We start from the raw sequence: 12555 nt of genomic DNA on the forward strand, positions 1-12555 counted from the left end.
TCGATTTTGAAGGAAGAGCCACAAGATTTGTTCCTGGATGGGATGCAGAGTAAGGGAGGAAGAAAGGCGTTGAGAACAACATCAAGGTCTCCAGCCTGAGCAGTTGGAGGATAGAGTAGTCAGTGACTGAGCCAGGAGGCCACAGACACGTTTGTGTGGACGAAGGATTGGGTGACCTGGGAAAATGAAGTGGGCTGGTCCTCCTTAGATGCTAAGACCCCCTCCTACCCTCTGCACTCTCACAGCTGTTTTCCTAGGTGCACCTGCACCCTGACCTTGAGCCCCTGGGGTCAAATGGAGCCCCCTGTGTGGGAGAGGGTGGAGGAGGGGTAGAACGCTAAGGACATCTCACCCCCTCCCCAGCCAGCGCTGCTCCATCTGCTGGTCTTGGAGCTTCCCCCAGAGACACCCAGGGATACAGGCCAGGCAGTGGGGCTGGAAACCACAGCAAGGCTCCTGCAGATTTGTCCTCCTCAAGCCCTTCTTCACTTCCTGATTTCAGGGAGCAGACAGGCCTGCAGGAAGACCTGCTGGGCTGCAGGCAGCCCCATGGGCCCAGACAGGGCTCAGGGGGTGCTCTGCAACCCTCAGCCCCCCACCCCCATCCTCTAGTCCTCTGCCCTGGGCTTCCTGTCCACCCCTGGCCAATGCAACTCCACCTTATTGGCTGGAGCAAAGCCAAGCCCCTTACTTCCTAAGGCTTGGCTGAGATCTCATCTCCTCCAGGAAGTCTTTCTTGATGTCCCTTCCCTCCCCTCCCTTTCTTGTTACTGACCAGGGTTGCTGGTCTCTTTAGTCAATAGAAATTGATCAGAGGCCAGACAAGAAATTCAAACAAAGCTTTACTGGGACCCCTGCTGCAATAGGGAGTAGCGAGAACAAGTAACAGTTTCCCTTGCTCACCTACTCCCCAAGGGAGTTCCTCATGTGGGGGTGAGGGTAAAGGCGGGCCCAGGGGTCAGTCTGGAGGGGTGGCTTAGGTGGTTTGCCCACCCTTTAAGTGTTGCAGTGTGCAGGGGGCATGTACAGTACCTTGCTTTTGCTCCTAACACCTGGTTTTTGCTCCTGACCCTTAAGAAATGGCAATTCAGTGTTTGGTGTTTTTGTATCTTGTTGTCCACAATTCACTCCTACTGCACGTGTGTGCAGTTTTGTTTTGTTTTGGTTTAATCCCTTATAGTGTTTTTGTATTTTGTTGGTCAAGGAGACATTTGTCCAGGTGCAAGAACCGCAGCAAAGGGTCCTAGGTCCCAGCCTGTCTCATCCTCTCTATTACATCTCACATTTATGAGAGCCACCTCATGTGGTCCCTGAGCCCCCAGTTCCCTGCCACTCCCCCCACAGGAGTGCTGCCAGGGAGGAGCATAGCAGTCCTCCCAACACCAGCTCTGTGGGCATTGTTCCATGTCACCCTCGGCCTGCCCTGAAGGGAACTCACAGCACGACCGAGCAATGCAACCAGCACCTGATCCCGTGCCTTCCCCAGGATGGTGTTTCGTCCAGGATGTGAGCTTGTCCTGGATGAAGCAACAGGTGAAGTGACACCTGTCAGCCCCCTGAGCACACGTTCCTCTGTGATTTTCTCTGTCCTCCCCTTAACAGCCCTACAGGTGTCCCTACAGGGAGCAGGCCGGCTCCTGGGAGATCATGGGTGCTTGTTACTCATCACAATTAGACCCCAGATGACAGCAACAATACAGGGCATAAATGTTGCTGCTGTTGTCCAAACAGAAGGTTCCCCAAGCGATGTCTGCCTTCCAAGGGCTCAGGGTAGGTGCTGCACAGACGGAGAAGCCATGGCCAAGGGGTGTGGTCAGGCAGATGTCCCCAGAGGGCAGGAGAGGCCGAGTCAGCGTATGTGAGTGCGTGCTGCGTGCACGCGTGCGAGCGTCTAAGTGAGGTCTGCCTGTGTTCTGTGACTTCACACACACTCCCTGTGTGAAGGGGCTGGGATTCCCATCCCTGCTGTACGAAGAGCTCACTGGCCCAGGCTGCACAATGGGGATCCAGGCCCCCCTCCTCTTGTCAACCCACCAGACCACCCCGTACAGCCCACCCTAGACTTGCCAAGTCTGTTGTGTCAGCTCCCCAGCCACCCGGTCCTGTACCAGCTCCCCGCACAGCCTCTCAACTCAGGCTCCCTCCACCTGATCCCCACCTCTCTGGATCATGTATCCCCTCCGTACTCCCATCACCCTCAGGGTCAAGCCCAGACTTTACAATGTGGCCTGAGCAGCCTTCCCTCCAGCCTGTCTCCGCCCACCTACACACTTCGCTGCACTCCCCATGCTCTTGTGCCTTTGTGCCTGCCCCCGCAGGCTGGCCTGGCTCCATCCCACAGGGGTCCCAGGGCTCAGGCCAGCTGGCACTTCTCCTGAGACACCACCCACACCAGCTCCCCTTGGGTTCTGCACCTCCCTCTGCCCACCTGCAGGACCACCCCCCCGTCCCCAACCCAGGTGCACCAGCTGTACCTGGCTGGTACTTCTGTCTTCACACACCCTGCACGTCCGGAGCATGGCTGCCAAGGAACAGGGATCTTGTGTCTGTGGGGGGAGGGAGGATCGGCCACAAAAGAACCTGGGGTGGAAAGATGCCACTTAGTCAGGAAGAAGCCGTGCTGAGACCAGCAGCTGTCAGCCTGCAGGAGCCTGGACAGGAACACAGCCACTTTGTTCTGGGGTGCTTAGTGCTTGACAGCAAGTGGGGCTGAGCATCTGAGGCAAGGGGTCAGGTGAGCTCAGCGGTGGGCGTGGGAGCTGCCCTGAAGAACTCGACACACCCGCTGCTGTCCTGCCTCTGCCTCTGTCTTGAGGGTGTGATGGGCTTCAGGGCGCAGAGAGGAGCATCACCACCTCCAGCCTCGGCCTGAACAGACGCTGACTCATGGCAGGTGATTTTCCTGAGTCCTGATAGATTTCAGCAACAGACTGTTTCTTTGCCCTGTTTCCCATCAGTTAGGATCCAAGGAAATCAGCGGGAAGTGTGCTGTGATTTCCTGTATTTGTTGTTACCTACATCGTTTTTTTCAAACCAGTTTCAACCAGAACTTTGCTTCCTCTTTTCCAAGTTCTAGGTGTTGCTGTGCAGCTCCCATGTCTACGAGGATGTGTTGCTCACGTGGCCCCTGAGAGATTCAGGTGGTCACGGTCCAGGCCTGTGCCTGGTGGAGCCCAGACCTGTCTCAGGGGAGTCCCTGGCCCCCGCTGCTGTGAACCGTGGGTGCCAGGAAAGCCCATCGGCTCCAGTGTTTCTGGCTGGTCCCAGCTGCACAGATCTGGGGAGAGATGCTCCCAGGGCGCTCTGTCCACCCAGTGGAGGTCTGCAGTTCCTCCAGTCAAGTTTCTCTGTGCTCAGACTCTCACAGAGGAAGGCGTACCGGCCGGGGGCCAGGGCAGTGGGGCTCAGGGGACCGCCTGTGAAGGGGCCCTGTGGCTCTGAGGGCCCATGTTCACATGAGGAAACTGCCCATACACAGGACAGTGAAATGTGAGCTCCCTGTGGGTGCAGGGGCCCTGAGAGCTCGTGGGGAGTCGGGGAGACTGTGTGTGTGTGTGTGTTTCTCTCTCTTACACCCACACTTGTATCGCACTCATGCCATATCCACCACCACACACACCATACCCCCACCACACACACACACACACACACATACGACAAACACACACATAAGCACACACCATACCCCCACCACACTCACACACCATACCCCTCCATACATACACCCTGCACCCACACATGCTACATCCCCACTACATGCACACACACCACAAACACACACATAAGCACACACCATACCCCACACACACACACACCACAAACACACACCATACCCCCACCACACTCACATACCATACCCCTCCCCTCCATACACACCCTGTACCCACACATGCTGCATCCCCACTACATGCACACACACCACACACACACGCTGCACCCGCACATGCCACATCCCCACTACACACACACACACACACACACACACCGCATATACGTGCCATACCCCCACCACACACACACTCACTCACTCTCCTCATTCATTCTGAGGATACTTACTGAGCACCTGTTGTGTGCCAGGCATGGTGCTAGGTGCTGGGGATGCAGTATGCCAAGCCCTGCGCTTGCGGTATTTACCGTCCAGTGGGGCTGTTCTGAGGAAGGTCCTTGTCGGGACAAAGAATACCTGTCCCCAGGCCGCCCCACTTCCCCAATCTCCTTCCTCAGCTCCTTCCCTTCATGTTCCCAGAGGAGGCAAAACTATGGGGGAGAGAATTTCCAGAGGCATCAAGTGTCAAGCTAAGGCGTGGAGATCAGGTCCACCCACCTGACTGTGAGGAGGCCTGCGGAGAGGGTGTCAGGAAGGCCACCCAGGGCCACATCAGCAGAGAGTGTCCCCAGTCCACCCAGTGGCAAACCAAGCACAATCTTACTTTAGCCAAGTACCATTTGCACAGTTATTTATTTAATATTATATTTTTAACAGACTTACCTTAGCATAGATGTTTATTTTTTTATGAAATGAGAAACCCATTGGTGTCTGTGGAAGAGGTCCCCATCTGTGTATCTGTCAAGCCAAAAGTGGTCTCCTTTGGGTTGTGTGTGTGTCCTAGGCTGGGGGAGATGCCCCAGTCTTAGCAGTGAGGCTGGAGGTGGTGGGGACTTATTAAATGGAAAAGCCAAGCCCTCTCTCTGCCCTCCAGAGCACGAGGCCAGGCTGTGGGCAGGACAAGAGGCATTGCCTGAGGAAGCCCCCCGCCTCTGCTGGAGCCTCCAGGTGGTCAATGAAGGACCATTGCCCCATTCTTTAAGGAGGCTGATTTATAGCCAGAAGCTGTGGAATAATGTGCCTTTGGAAGGTAATAGATAACCAGTCAGGGAATCCAAGGTTATCATTCTGCCTAGTGGTTCTCTAGAGAGCGAGGAAGTCACTGGTTGTCACCGGGGCCTTAAGATGGAATTTTCTCATGTGATGCTGTTGAGTATCGGTGATTTAACGGCAGACTGGCAGCAGCTGCAATCCCAGCCCCTCCCACCCTCACCACATTGAGAAGATTGAAATGTTTCCGATTGAAATGTTGTCTGTTTACAGACCATATTTCCTTGGAGCTGTATATTTTATCGTCATATTGACACTAATTTGAATCGGATGTCACCTCCGTTCTGATGCCCGTTCTTTATGCTGCCTGCAGGTCCAGGGAGGTTTCAGAAACCAATTACATTGATCACACCACAGAGAGGCAGAGGAGGTGACCGAGGGACTGATAGAGGCCTCATTTGGGTGGGGAGTCTGCGCCCAGCCCGCCAACAGGAGGGAGACCAGGGGCAGGGTGCTGAGTGCAGGCTCAGGCTGGATGGTGTGTCCAGGTCATCTGGTAGAGCTGCAGAAACAGTCTCATGACACAAGTGTTAGGAATTCCCTGTCCAGGTGAGGAGCCTCAGGCCCAGAGCCCTACATTTCTTTTATCTCTATCACAGATCCAGAAAATACCCTCAATCTCACACCTCTGGGCTCCAAAACCTTGGTGCTTTTTACTCCCCCACAAGAAGGTTTGTGGACAGCTAAGTGTGGGGCAGGTTAAGGTCCTCAAGCTAGATTTCCTTAGAGCATCTCCTCAGTGAATCCAGAAGTGATCTGAGTGAGGGGCTGGGCCGTGCAGGAATGCTCCCTGAGCAGGGGTGAGAGTTCAGGAGCCCTGACACGAGGCTGCATTTGTGAGCTCAATCACTCAGTCGTGTCCAACTGTCTTTGCAACCCCATGGACTGTAGCCCGCCAGGCCCCTCTGTCCATGGGATTTCCCATTTCTGACACCCAGCTCAGAGCCTGTAGACAGGGACAGACACTGGGTCTTCCTAGGTCCAGGATCTGATTTTACATCTCCTGCTGATCCCAGCTGCCCCAGGAAAAGCCACACTCCCCCTCCCACCCCTGCCAGCACTCCAGGGTTGCCCGGGCTCACCCTGCTTAGGTGGTATCTGTCGAATCCTGCCTGGAGCTGCAGGTACCACTGTGTCCTCTCACTGGGATTCTGAGATCCAGGAGACGAGGCCAAGCATCCTTGCTTGCAGCCCCCACAGTGTCCAGGCCTGTGCTGGGCAGCTGCTGTGCAAGGGTCTAATGGGTGCTTGAACTAACACACAGATAAACAAAAGGAAGGACTAATGGATTAAACGTGGTCCAGATGCAGGTGATGGCAGGACTAGGTGGCATCTGGCGTGCGCCCAGGTGAGAGCAGGCAGGTGGCTGGTCACGCAGTGGCTGTTGGCTATCAGAACAGGGGCATCCACAGATGAATGGACGTGACGACTCCACCAATCCCAGTCATAAATCACAGGAGAAGCCACGGGAAATGAGTGCCAGGCTTTTCTTTCTATTTAGTAATTTATCAAGGGAAGAGGCACATTAATAAACATATTTCCCTTGAGGGGTGGGAATAACAGAGATGAATATCACTGTCAGATTTGGCCTGTTTCCTCTTGTTAGGGGCGCTCGTGAGGGTGGGAATCCAAATATTAGTAGCAAAATCTTTTTTTAACATATTACAAAGATGTGTGTATTTCTTAATTTGTGTGATATTACATCTCACTCCGCCCATGTATTTTCCCATTTGCCACTCAGTTCATAATAGAAGTCTTTTTGAAAGATTCACTTTTACATCTTGCTTAGAGTTGCCTTTAAAGTGATCATGAACAAGGAATGAACCCAGTAAACAAGAATTAAGAAGCTTAGAGGATGCAGGTGGTTGGATGAGTGTTTAGGGACAGACGTCCTCCTGTGTGGCCCTGTGTGGTCATTTCTCTCTAGATCTGCTGGCTTTTTATTATTATTATTATTTTAAGGCTGCCCAGGGATGCAGGATCTTAGTTCCCCAGCCAGGGATCAAACCCATGCAGGGGAAGCATGGAGACCTAACCACTGGCCCAACAGGGCATTCCCTAGATTTGCTGTACTTTATTCCATTATTAGCTCTAAGCTCACCTTGCTCACCAAAAGAGTCCTCCTTGCCCCTAAAGAAGCCATATTGCTGCTGCTGCTGCTAAGTCACTTTAGTCGTGTCCGACTCTGTGCGACCCCATAGACGGCAGCCCACTAGGCTCCTCCATGGGACTTTCCAGGCAAGAGTACTGGAATGGGGTGCCATTGCTGTCTCCAAAAGAAGCCATATTAATTCAGCTTCATTTTGGAAGCTCTACTGGGTTTGAGGCACTGTCCATGGTGCTGTCCCTGAGTTGTCAGGGGAAAACTGCTGCACTGCACCCATTGTACGGATGAGTATAGGGAGGCTCGAGAGGCTAAGTCATGCACCCAGGACAGCCACTACACATCAGTCTGTCTGTGTGCGCCCATTGCTGTGGGTGTGTGTGTCTCCACCTAGGGCCCCCAAGCCCATGAAAGCCATCCCTGGTTATCTGTCCTCACCACCTGGGCAGAAGCAGTGCGGTGATGGTTCTGGTGTCCTGCTTTTCAATCATTCTCTACTTCCCCTGGCTGTGAGACTCTGGGCAAACTTCTTGTCTTACCCTTTGTAAAATGTGGCTTATAATAGTCCCTTCCCTATGGGACAGTTGTGAAGACTAAACTGGTTTATACTTTAAAATGCTTAGAAGTCACAGACACCCTTGGGCACTCAGTAAATACTGACTTTGAACCATTCTCCCTTGACACACCAGGCCTCTGCCCCATGCCCAGTGTTTAGCATCTCCAGTGAGCTAACCACAGAGCCAGCTGATCCCAGTGCTGGGATTCAGTGGTGAGCAGGGAGCCCTTGTCCCTGATTCACGGAGGCAGGAGGAACAGGAGCAACCAGACATACACAAGAGGGTTCAAACTCCCTCAGAAGGGACTGGGGTGCCCTGAGATCATCCGGGGCAGCAGGGAGGGCAGCCCAACTCCAGGAGGTCAGCGACGTTTTCCTGGGGAAAGTGATGATGCAGCAGGAAGGGCAGCCCAACTCCAGGAGGTCAGCGACGTTTTCCTGGGGAAAGTGATGACCCAGCTGAGGACAGAGCACTGCAGACAGAGGAAATAGTACATGCAGAGGCCTGTGCCAGGGACGGGAGGAGGCTGGCGAGGGAGGCAGGCGGGGGCACCACAGGGCCACTGTGTAAGCCACGCTGAGAACGTGTGCCTTTTTCATAACAGCAGCGGGAGCTCTGGAGAGGTTTGGGGTGGGCAGAGACAAGGATGTGATCTGGCTTGGCCATACTGAGGAATGCGGATTGGATGGCAGTTAGTTAAGGGCCCCGGGATGCCCTAGGCAGTTGGTGGGCTGGACTGGTGGAAGTCGAGAGAAAGGGGGCATGTGAAGGGCTTCAGCGGAGACTCAGCTGTGAGGGAGATGAGGAAGGGTCAGGCCGACTCCCACTCCCCAACCCTGCTGCTGTATGGGTGGCGGGTGCCCACAAGGCCCAGCCCTGCAGGAGTGGAGCTGTGTGGGCTGAACTAGGGCTGCTGCTCTGCAGATGCGGGAGGCCAGGTGAGCAACTGCTGTCCGAAAGTTCACTGTCAGAGCTGCTTCAAGTGGGGAATGGAAAGCAGTTTGTGGTGAGATCTCGCCGGCCCCGCCCCTCCCCACCTCTCTGAAGGTGGACACTGAAGACCCAGAAAAGCCACGCATCAGGGCTCCCCTGGACCTGGGTCCGAATCCTGCCCTTGAGCAAGTTTCTAACCTCCCCAAACCTCAGTTTCTTATTTGCACAGCTGGGTTTGCATCTCGGGGGACCGTTCAGTTCATGTCTGACTCTTTGCGGCCCCATGGACTGCAGCATGCCAGACTTCCCTGTCCATTACCAACTTCCGGGGGACACTCTTGGGGCACAGTGGTGGCTGTTAATTGCAACAGTGGGTCTGAATGTCCTAATTGGTGGCCATCGCTGGGTTATACATCACATCAAAATCCAGAAGCAGGCATTTATCCAAACACCACACCAAAGGGATACACACCATCTCTAGTTGCTGACGGGCCAGGATGTGTCTGTTCTTGGTCTAGAATGATTGTTCGGATGGGTGAGTGCAGCACAGCCCAGCCTCCATCAGGCTGACCTTGTGTTCCTGGGCTCCTTCCCACCACAAGAGAAAGATGGTGACATGGTCTCAGTGTGTCACCTGCTGGCCTGGGTGCCAGCCATGCTCCTGGGCCCCTCTGTGAGGCAGTGTCCCCCACAGCATCTATGGAGCACCTTCTGTGTACCCACCATAGCCCTGCTTCCTAAAAGATATACAAGCCCCAGTTCTCAGAACCCAAACAGAATACACAGACAAAAACAAAGATATGCTACAAGTGCTTCATCCTTCTGGTTGAAAACAAAGTCTACAACTACATGCATGCTGCAACTGTGGAGTATTTTGGAGTACCCAGGCCATCTCAGTGTCTGTCATCCCATTGCAGCCTGGTGACCCCAGTGTTGAAAGGGTTCCCATTTTATACTAAAGACATGGAGGAACATTCCAGTCTTGTACAGCTTAACAGTTTGCCCCAAGCCATGCAGCTGACTTGTACAGACATACATACAGGGTACCAGCCCTCACCCCACCCCAGGCCATTGGTCTTGGACCCAGCATCCCTCATCCATAAGGGAGACAGTTAGGAGAGAAAATACCAGAATCCCCTTGCAGCCGGAGGATTCCAGGGCCTCTATCCTCTCCACAGCCTCAGAGAGGTATTTCTCCTCGGGGCCCAGCAGTAAGGGATTTCCCAGATTTGCCAGCCAAGGATAAGGGTTGGGGGAGAGCCAGGCGTGGTCGCCCCCCAGGGCAGGAGACAGTGGAGCAGCGGCTCAGCTGAGGCTTCTTCACTTGGTGGCTGTGGGCTTCTAGGGGGCCAGCTGGTCCTGGGGGTGGGAGTTCAGAGGGTCACAGGGTTCACTCCTGCCCTCAGTGCTCCTACAGTGCTGGTGGTGTGGCACCCTGATATGCTGACCCTGCAGCCAGGACAGCCTACGTCTTCCTGGAGCAGGGACCTACAGGGTCTGAGCAGGCAGAAGGGAGAAGGCATCGCGAGCCCAGGCATGGGAGTGGGTTGGGCCAGGCCACGTGCATCAGAGGCTGGGTTCCAGTAGCCACTGCTCTTGCTCACAGGCAACCCCTCCAGCCCAAATGCGCCTGCATCCCACAGAAGGGAAGAGGGCAGGCAGGGGTACAGCATGCCCCTGTGCCAGGTGTGGCTCACACGTCACCTGATTCACTCTACAGCACAGCCATGGAGTCTGCCCTTTACAGTGAGGGAACGGGCCCAGGGAGGGCCTGGAGAAGTTGGAAACCTTGGCGGGTGGGTCGTTGTCCAGAGATGGTGTCAAAACATTTCGAGGCCTCTGTGTGTCCAGAGGGGAGAACAGGACCCTACGCAGCAGAGGAGAGGCTGTAAGCAGGAGCCTGTGGGAACAGGGAGCCCTGCTGGGGGCAGGTCCTCCTCTCTCCCTGCAGTTGTGTGTGTATGTACCGGGGAGGGGAGAGAGGACTCATGGGCAGTCAGTTAGCGTGTAAGTGTGTGTGTGCGCCTGTGTATCATACAGCTGATCATGCTGGATGAAGGAAGCTGGAGGAGAAAGATAATTCCACTTATGTAATAGACAAATATGCAGAACAGGCGACTCTAAGCCGTCTGTGAGAAGCCAGGGAGGTGGGCTGCCCCTGGGGAGGGTCGGGGAGGGGCAGAGTGGCTGCTGGGCCCCGCTCCTCAGGCCTGATGCTGGCTTCTCGGGTGGGTTCCCTTAATGAGAGGCCACCAGGCAGCTCACCTACGGTGTGCACCTAGGCTGTCGTGCCCTCAAGCATCGCTGCGTGCAGTCCCGGCCTCTGTGTGTCTAACAGGAGAGGCACAGACACGGCTCCGCGGCACATCAGGTGTGGACAGATCCGTGCTGCTGAAGGGCAAGCTGAGATTGAGAGAGGCCCATGCCCCAGAGCCCCCAGCTGGACAGGGGCAGAGCTGCAGTCCCGTCAGACCAGTCCCCTTCCCCCGAGTCCCAACCCCCTTCCCATCCCCTCTGCGACCGCCATCATGCTGATGTGGCTTGGCTTGGATGTTCCACAGTGTCGCGTTTCTCCAGCCCCCGGGTGACACCCCGCCTGAGCCGCAAGCGAGCGCTGTCCATCTCCCCGCTCTCAGACGCCAGCCTCGACCTCCAGCGCATGATCCGGACCTCGCCCAACTCGCTGGTGGCCTACATCAACAACTCCCGCAGCAGCTCGGCCGCCAGCGGCTCCTATGGACACCTGTCGGCCGGTGCCCTCAGGTGAGCCCGGGCCAAGAGCTGGGGCAGGAACGGAAGCCTGGCGGGGGCCCAGAGGGGAGGGTCTGCACAGGCCATCCCAGGAGAAAGACAAGACTTGTATTATTTTTTAATTTGTTAAAGTATAGTTGATTTGCAGTGTTGTGTTAGTTTCTGCTGTACAGCAAAATGACTCAGTTAAACAGATATTCTTTTTCATATTCTTTTCCATGATGTTTTAGCCCAGATATTGAATATAGTTCCCTGTGCTATCCAGTAGCACCTTATTATTTATAGGACTTGCTGTATTTGTAAGTCAGCCGACTTGGCTACTATTCCATGAATTCAAATCCAGCAGGGATGATGTTGAAATGTGCCAACATTTGGGTGCATCTTCGTGAGTCTGTTTTTCACCCACCAAACAATTTCTGATGTGATTAGTTACCCTTACCAAGCCTATTATGAAAGATTCCACCATAAAGTCAAAGGCTGACTTTCCTAATATTTCAGTGGGTGTCCCTGACCAGCACTGGGGTACTGGAAGTACGATACTGACTTGGCCTTCACATGTCTGGGCTGGCAGAGGCCTCCCTCCTGGGTCACAGCATGGCACACCCAAACCTCCTCAACAGTGCCTACCCTGTCCCCTCTGTGCAGCCCTTGGCTGTTGAGAGAACTCAGACTCCAGCCAACCTGACTGAAACCCACGTCCTTCCCATGGCCCTCCAGAAAGAGGGCAGGGGATGCAGATAGGAATGTCAGGAGAGCTCAGCCCAAGGACCAGGACGAGGAAGGATAATGATTGCATCTGTTATCTTTTGGTGCATGGCAGAACAAACAGAAACCAAAAAACAGTGTGGTAGTGGTTTCAAACAACAGTAGACATTTACCATCTTGCACCATTTCTAAAGGTTAGGAGTATGAGACTGGCTTAGCCTCAGGTCTCAGGAGGTTGCCGTCAAGTTGTCGGCCAGTGAGACTCACCTGCATCTGGGCATCTGTTTCCAGGAAGGCTCGCCCTCGGGGCTATTTGCGCAAGCTTCAGCTCCTCTTCACAGGAGCCCCCCACATGCTGCTTGAGCATACTCACAGCATGGCAGCCAGCTCCCCTTCCCCCAGTCCCCGCGGGAAGTGATCCCACAGAGAGCAGGGAGGAAGCCACAGCATCTTGTACGACTTGGCCTCAGAGGGTACCATTTCTCCCTTGATAGATCTTGTTCTGTAAAGAATGGTGGGTTCATAGGCAGGTGGCCTGGTAGAGCTCAGAAGTGCAGTAGGAGCTCAAGAAAAGAGGAGAATGTGAACAGAGGGCTCAGGGTGCACTTCCTGGACGAGGGGGCATTAGA

At 54.6% G+C, this 12555-nt stretch overlaps 1 protein-coding gene across 2 annotated transcripts in view; it reads left to right on the top strand.

Moving 5' to 3' along the window:
- The window catches only part of GLI2 (GLI family zinc finger 2), a 190790-nt gene that overhangs the window by 158134 nt on the left and 20101 nt on the right, over nt 1–12555 (top strand). For both annotated transcript variants that reach the window (XM_068969042.1, XM_068969043.1), the window contains exon 5: nt 11032–11233. In XM_068969042.1, coding sequence (XP_068825143.1) covers nt 11032–11233 — 202 coding nt within the window. The remainder of the gene's footprint in view (nt 1–11031; nt 11234–12555) is intronic.

Source organism: Capricornis sumatraensis, chromosome 3, assembly GCF_032405125.1.
Source record: "Capricornis sumatraensis isolate serow.1 chromosome 3, serow.2, whole genome shotgun sequence".
Taxonomy (NCBI): domain Eukaryota; kingdom Metazoa; phylum Chordata; class Mammalia; order Artiodactyla; family Bovidae; genus Capricornis; species Capricornis sumatraensis.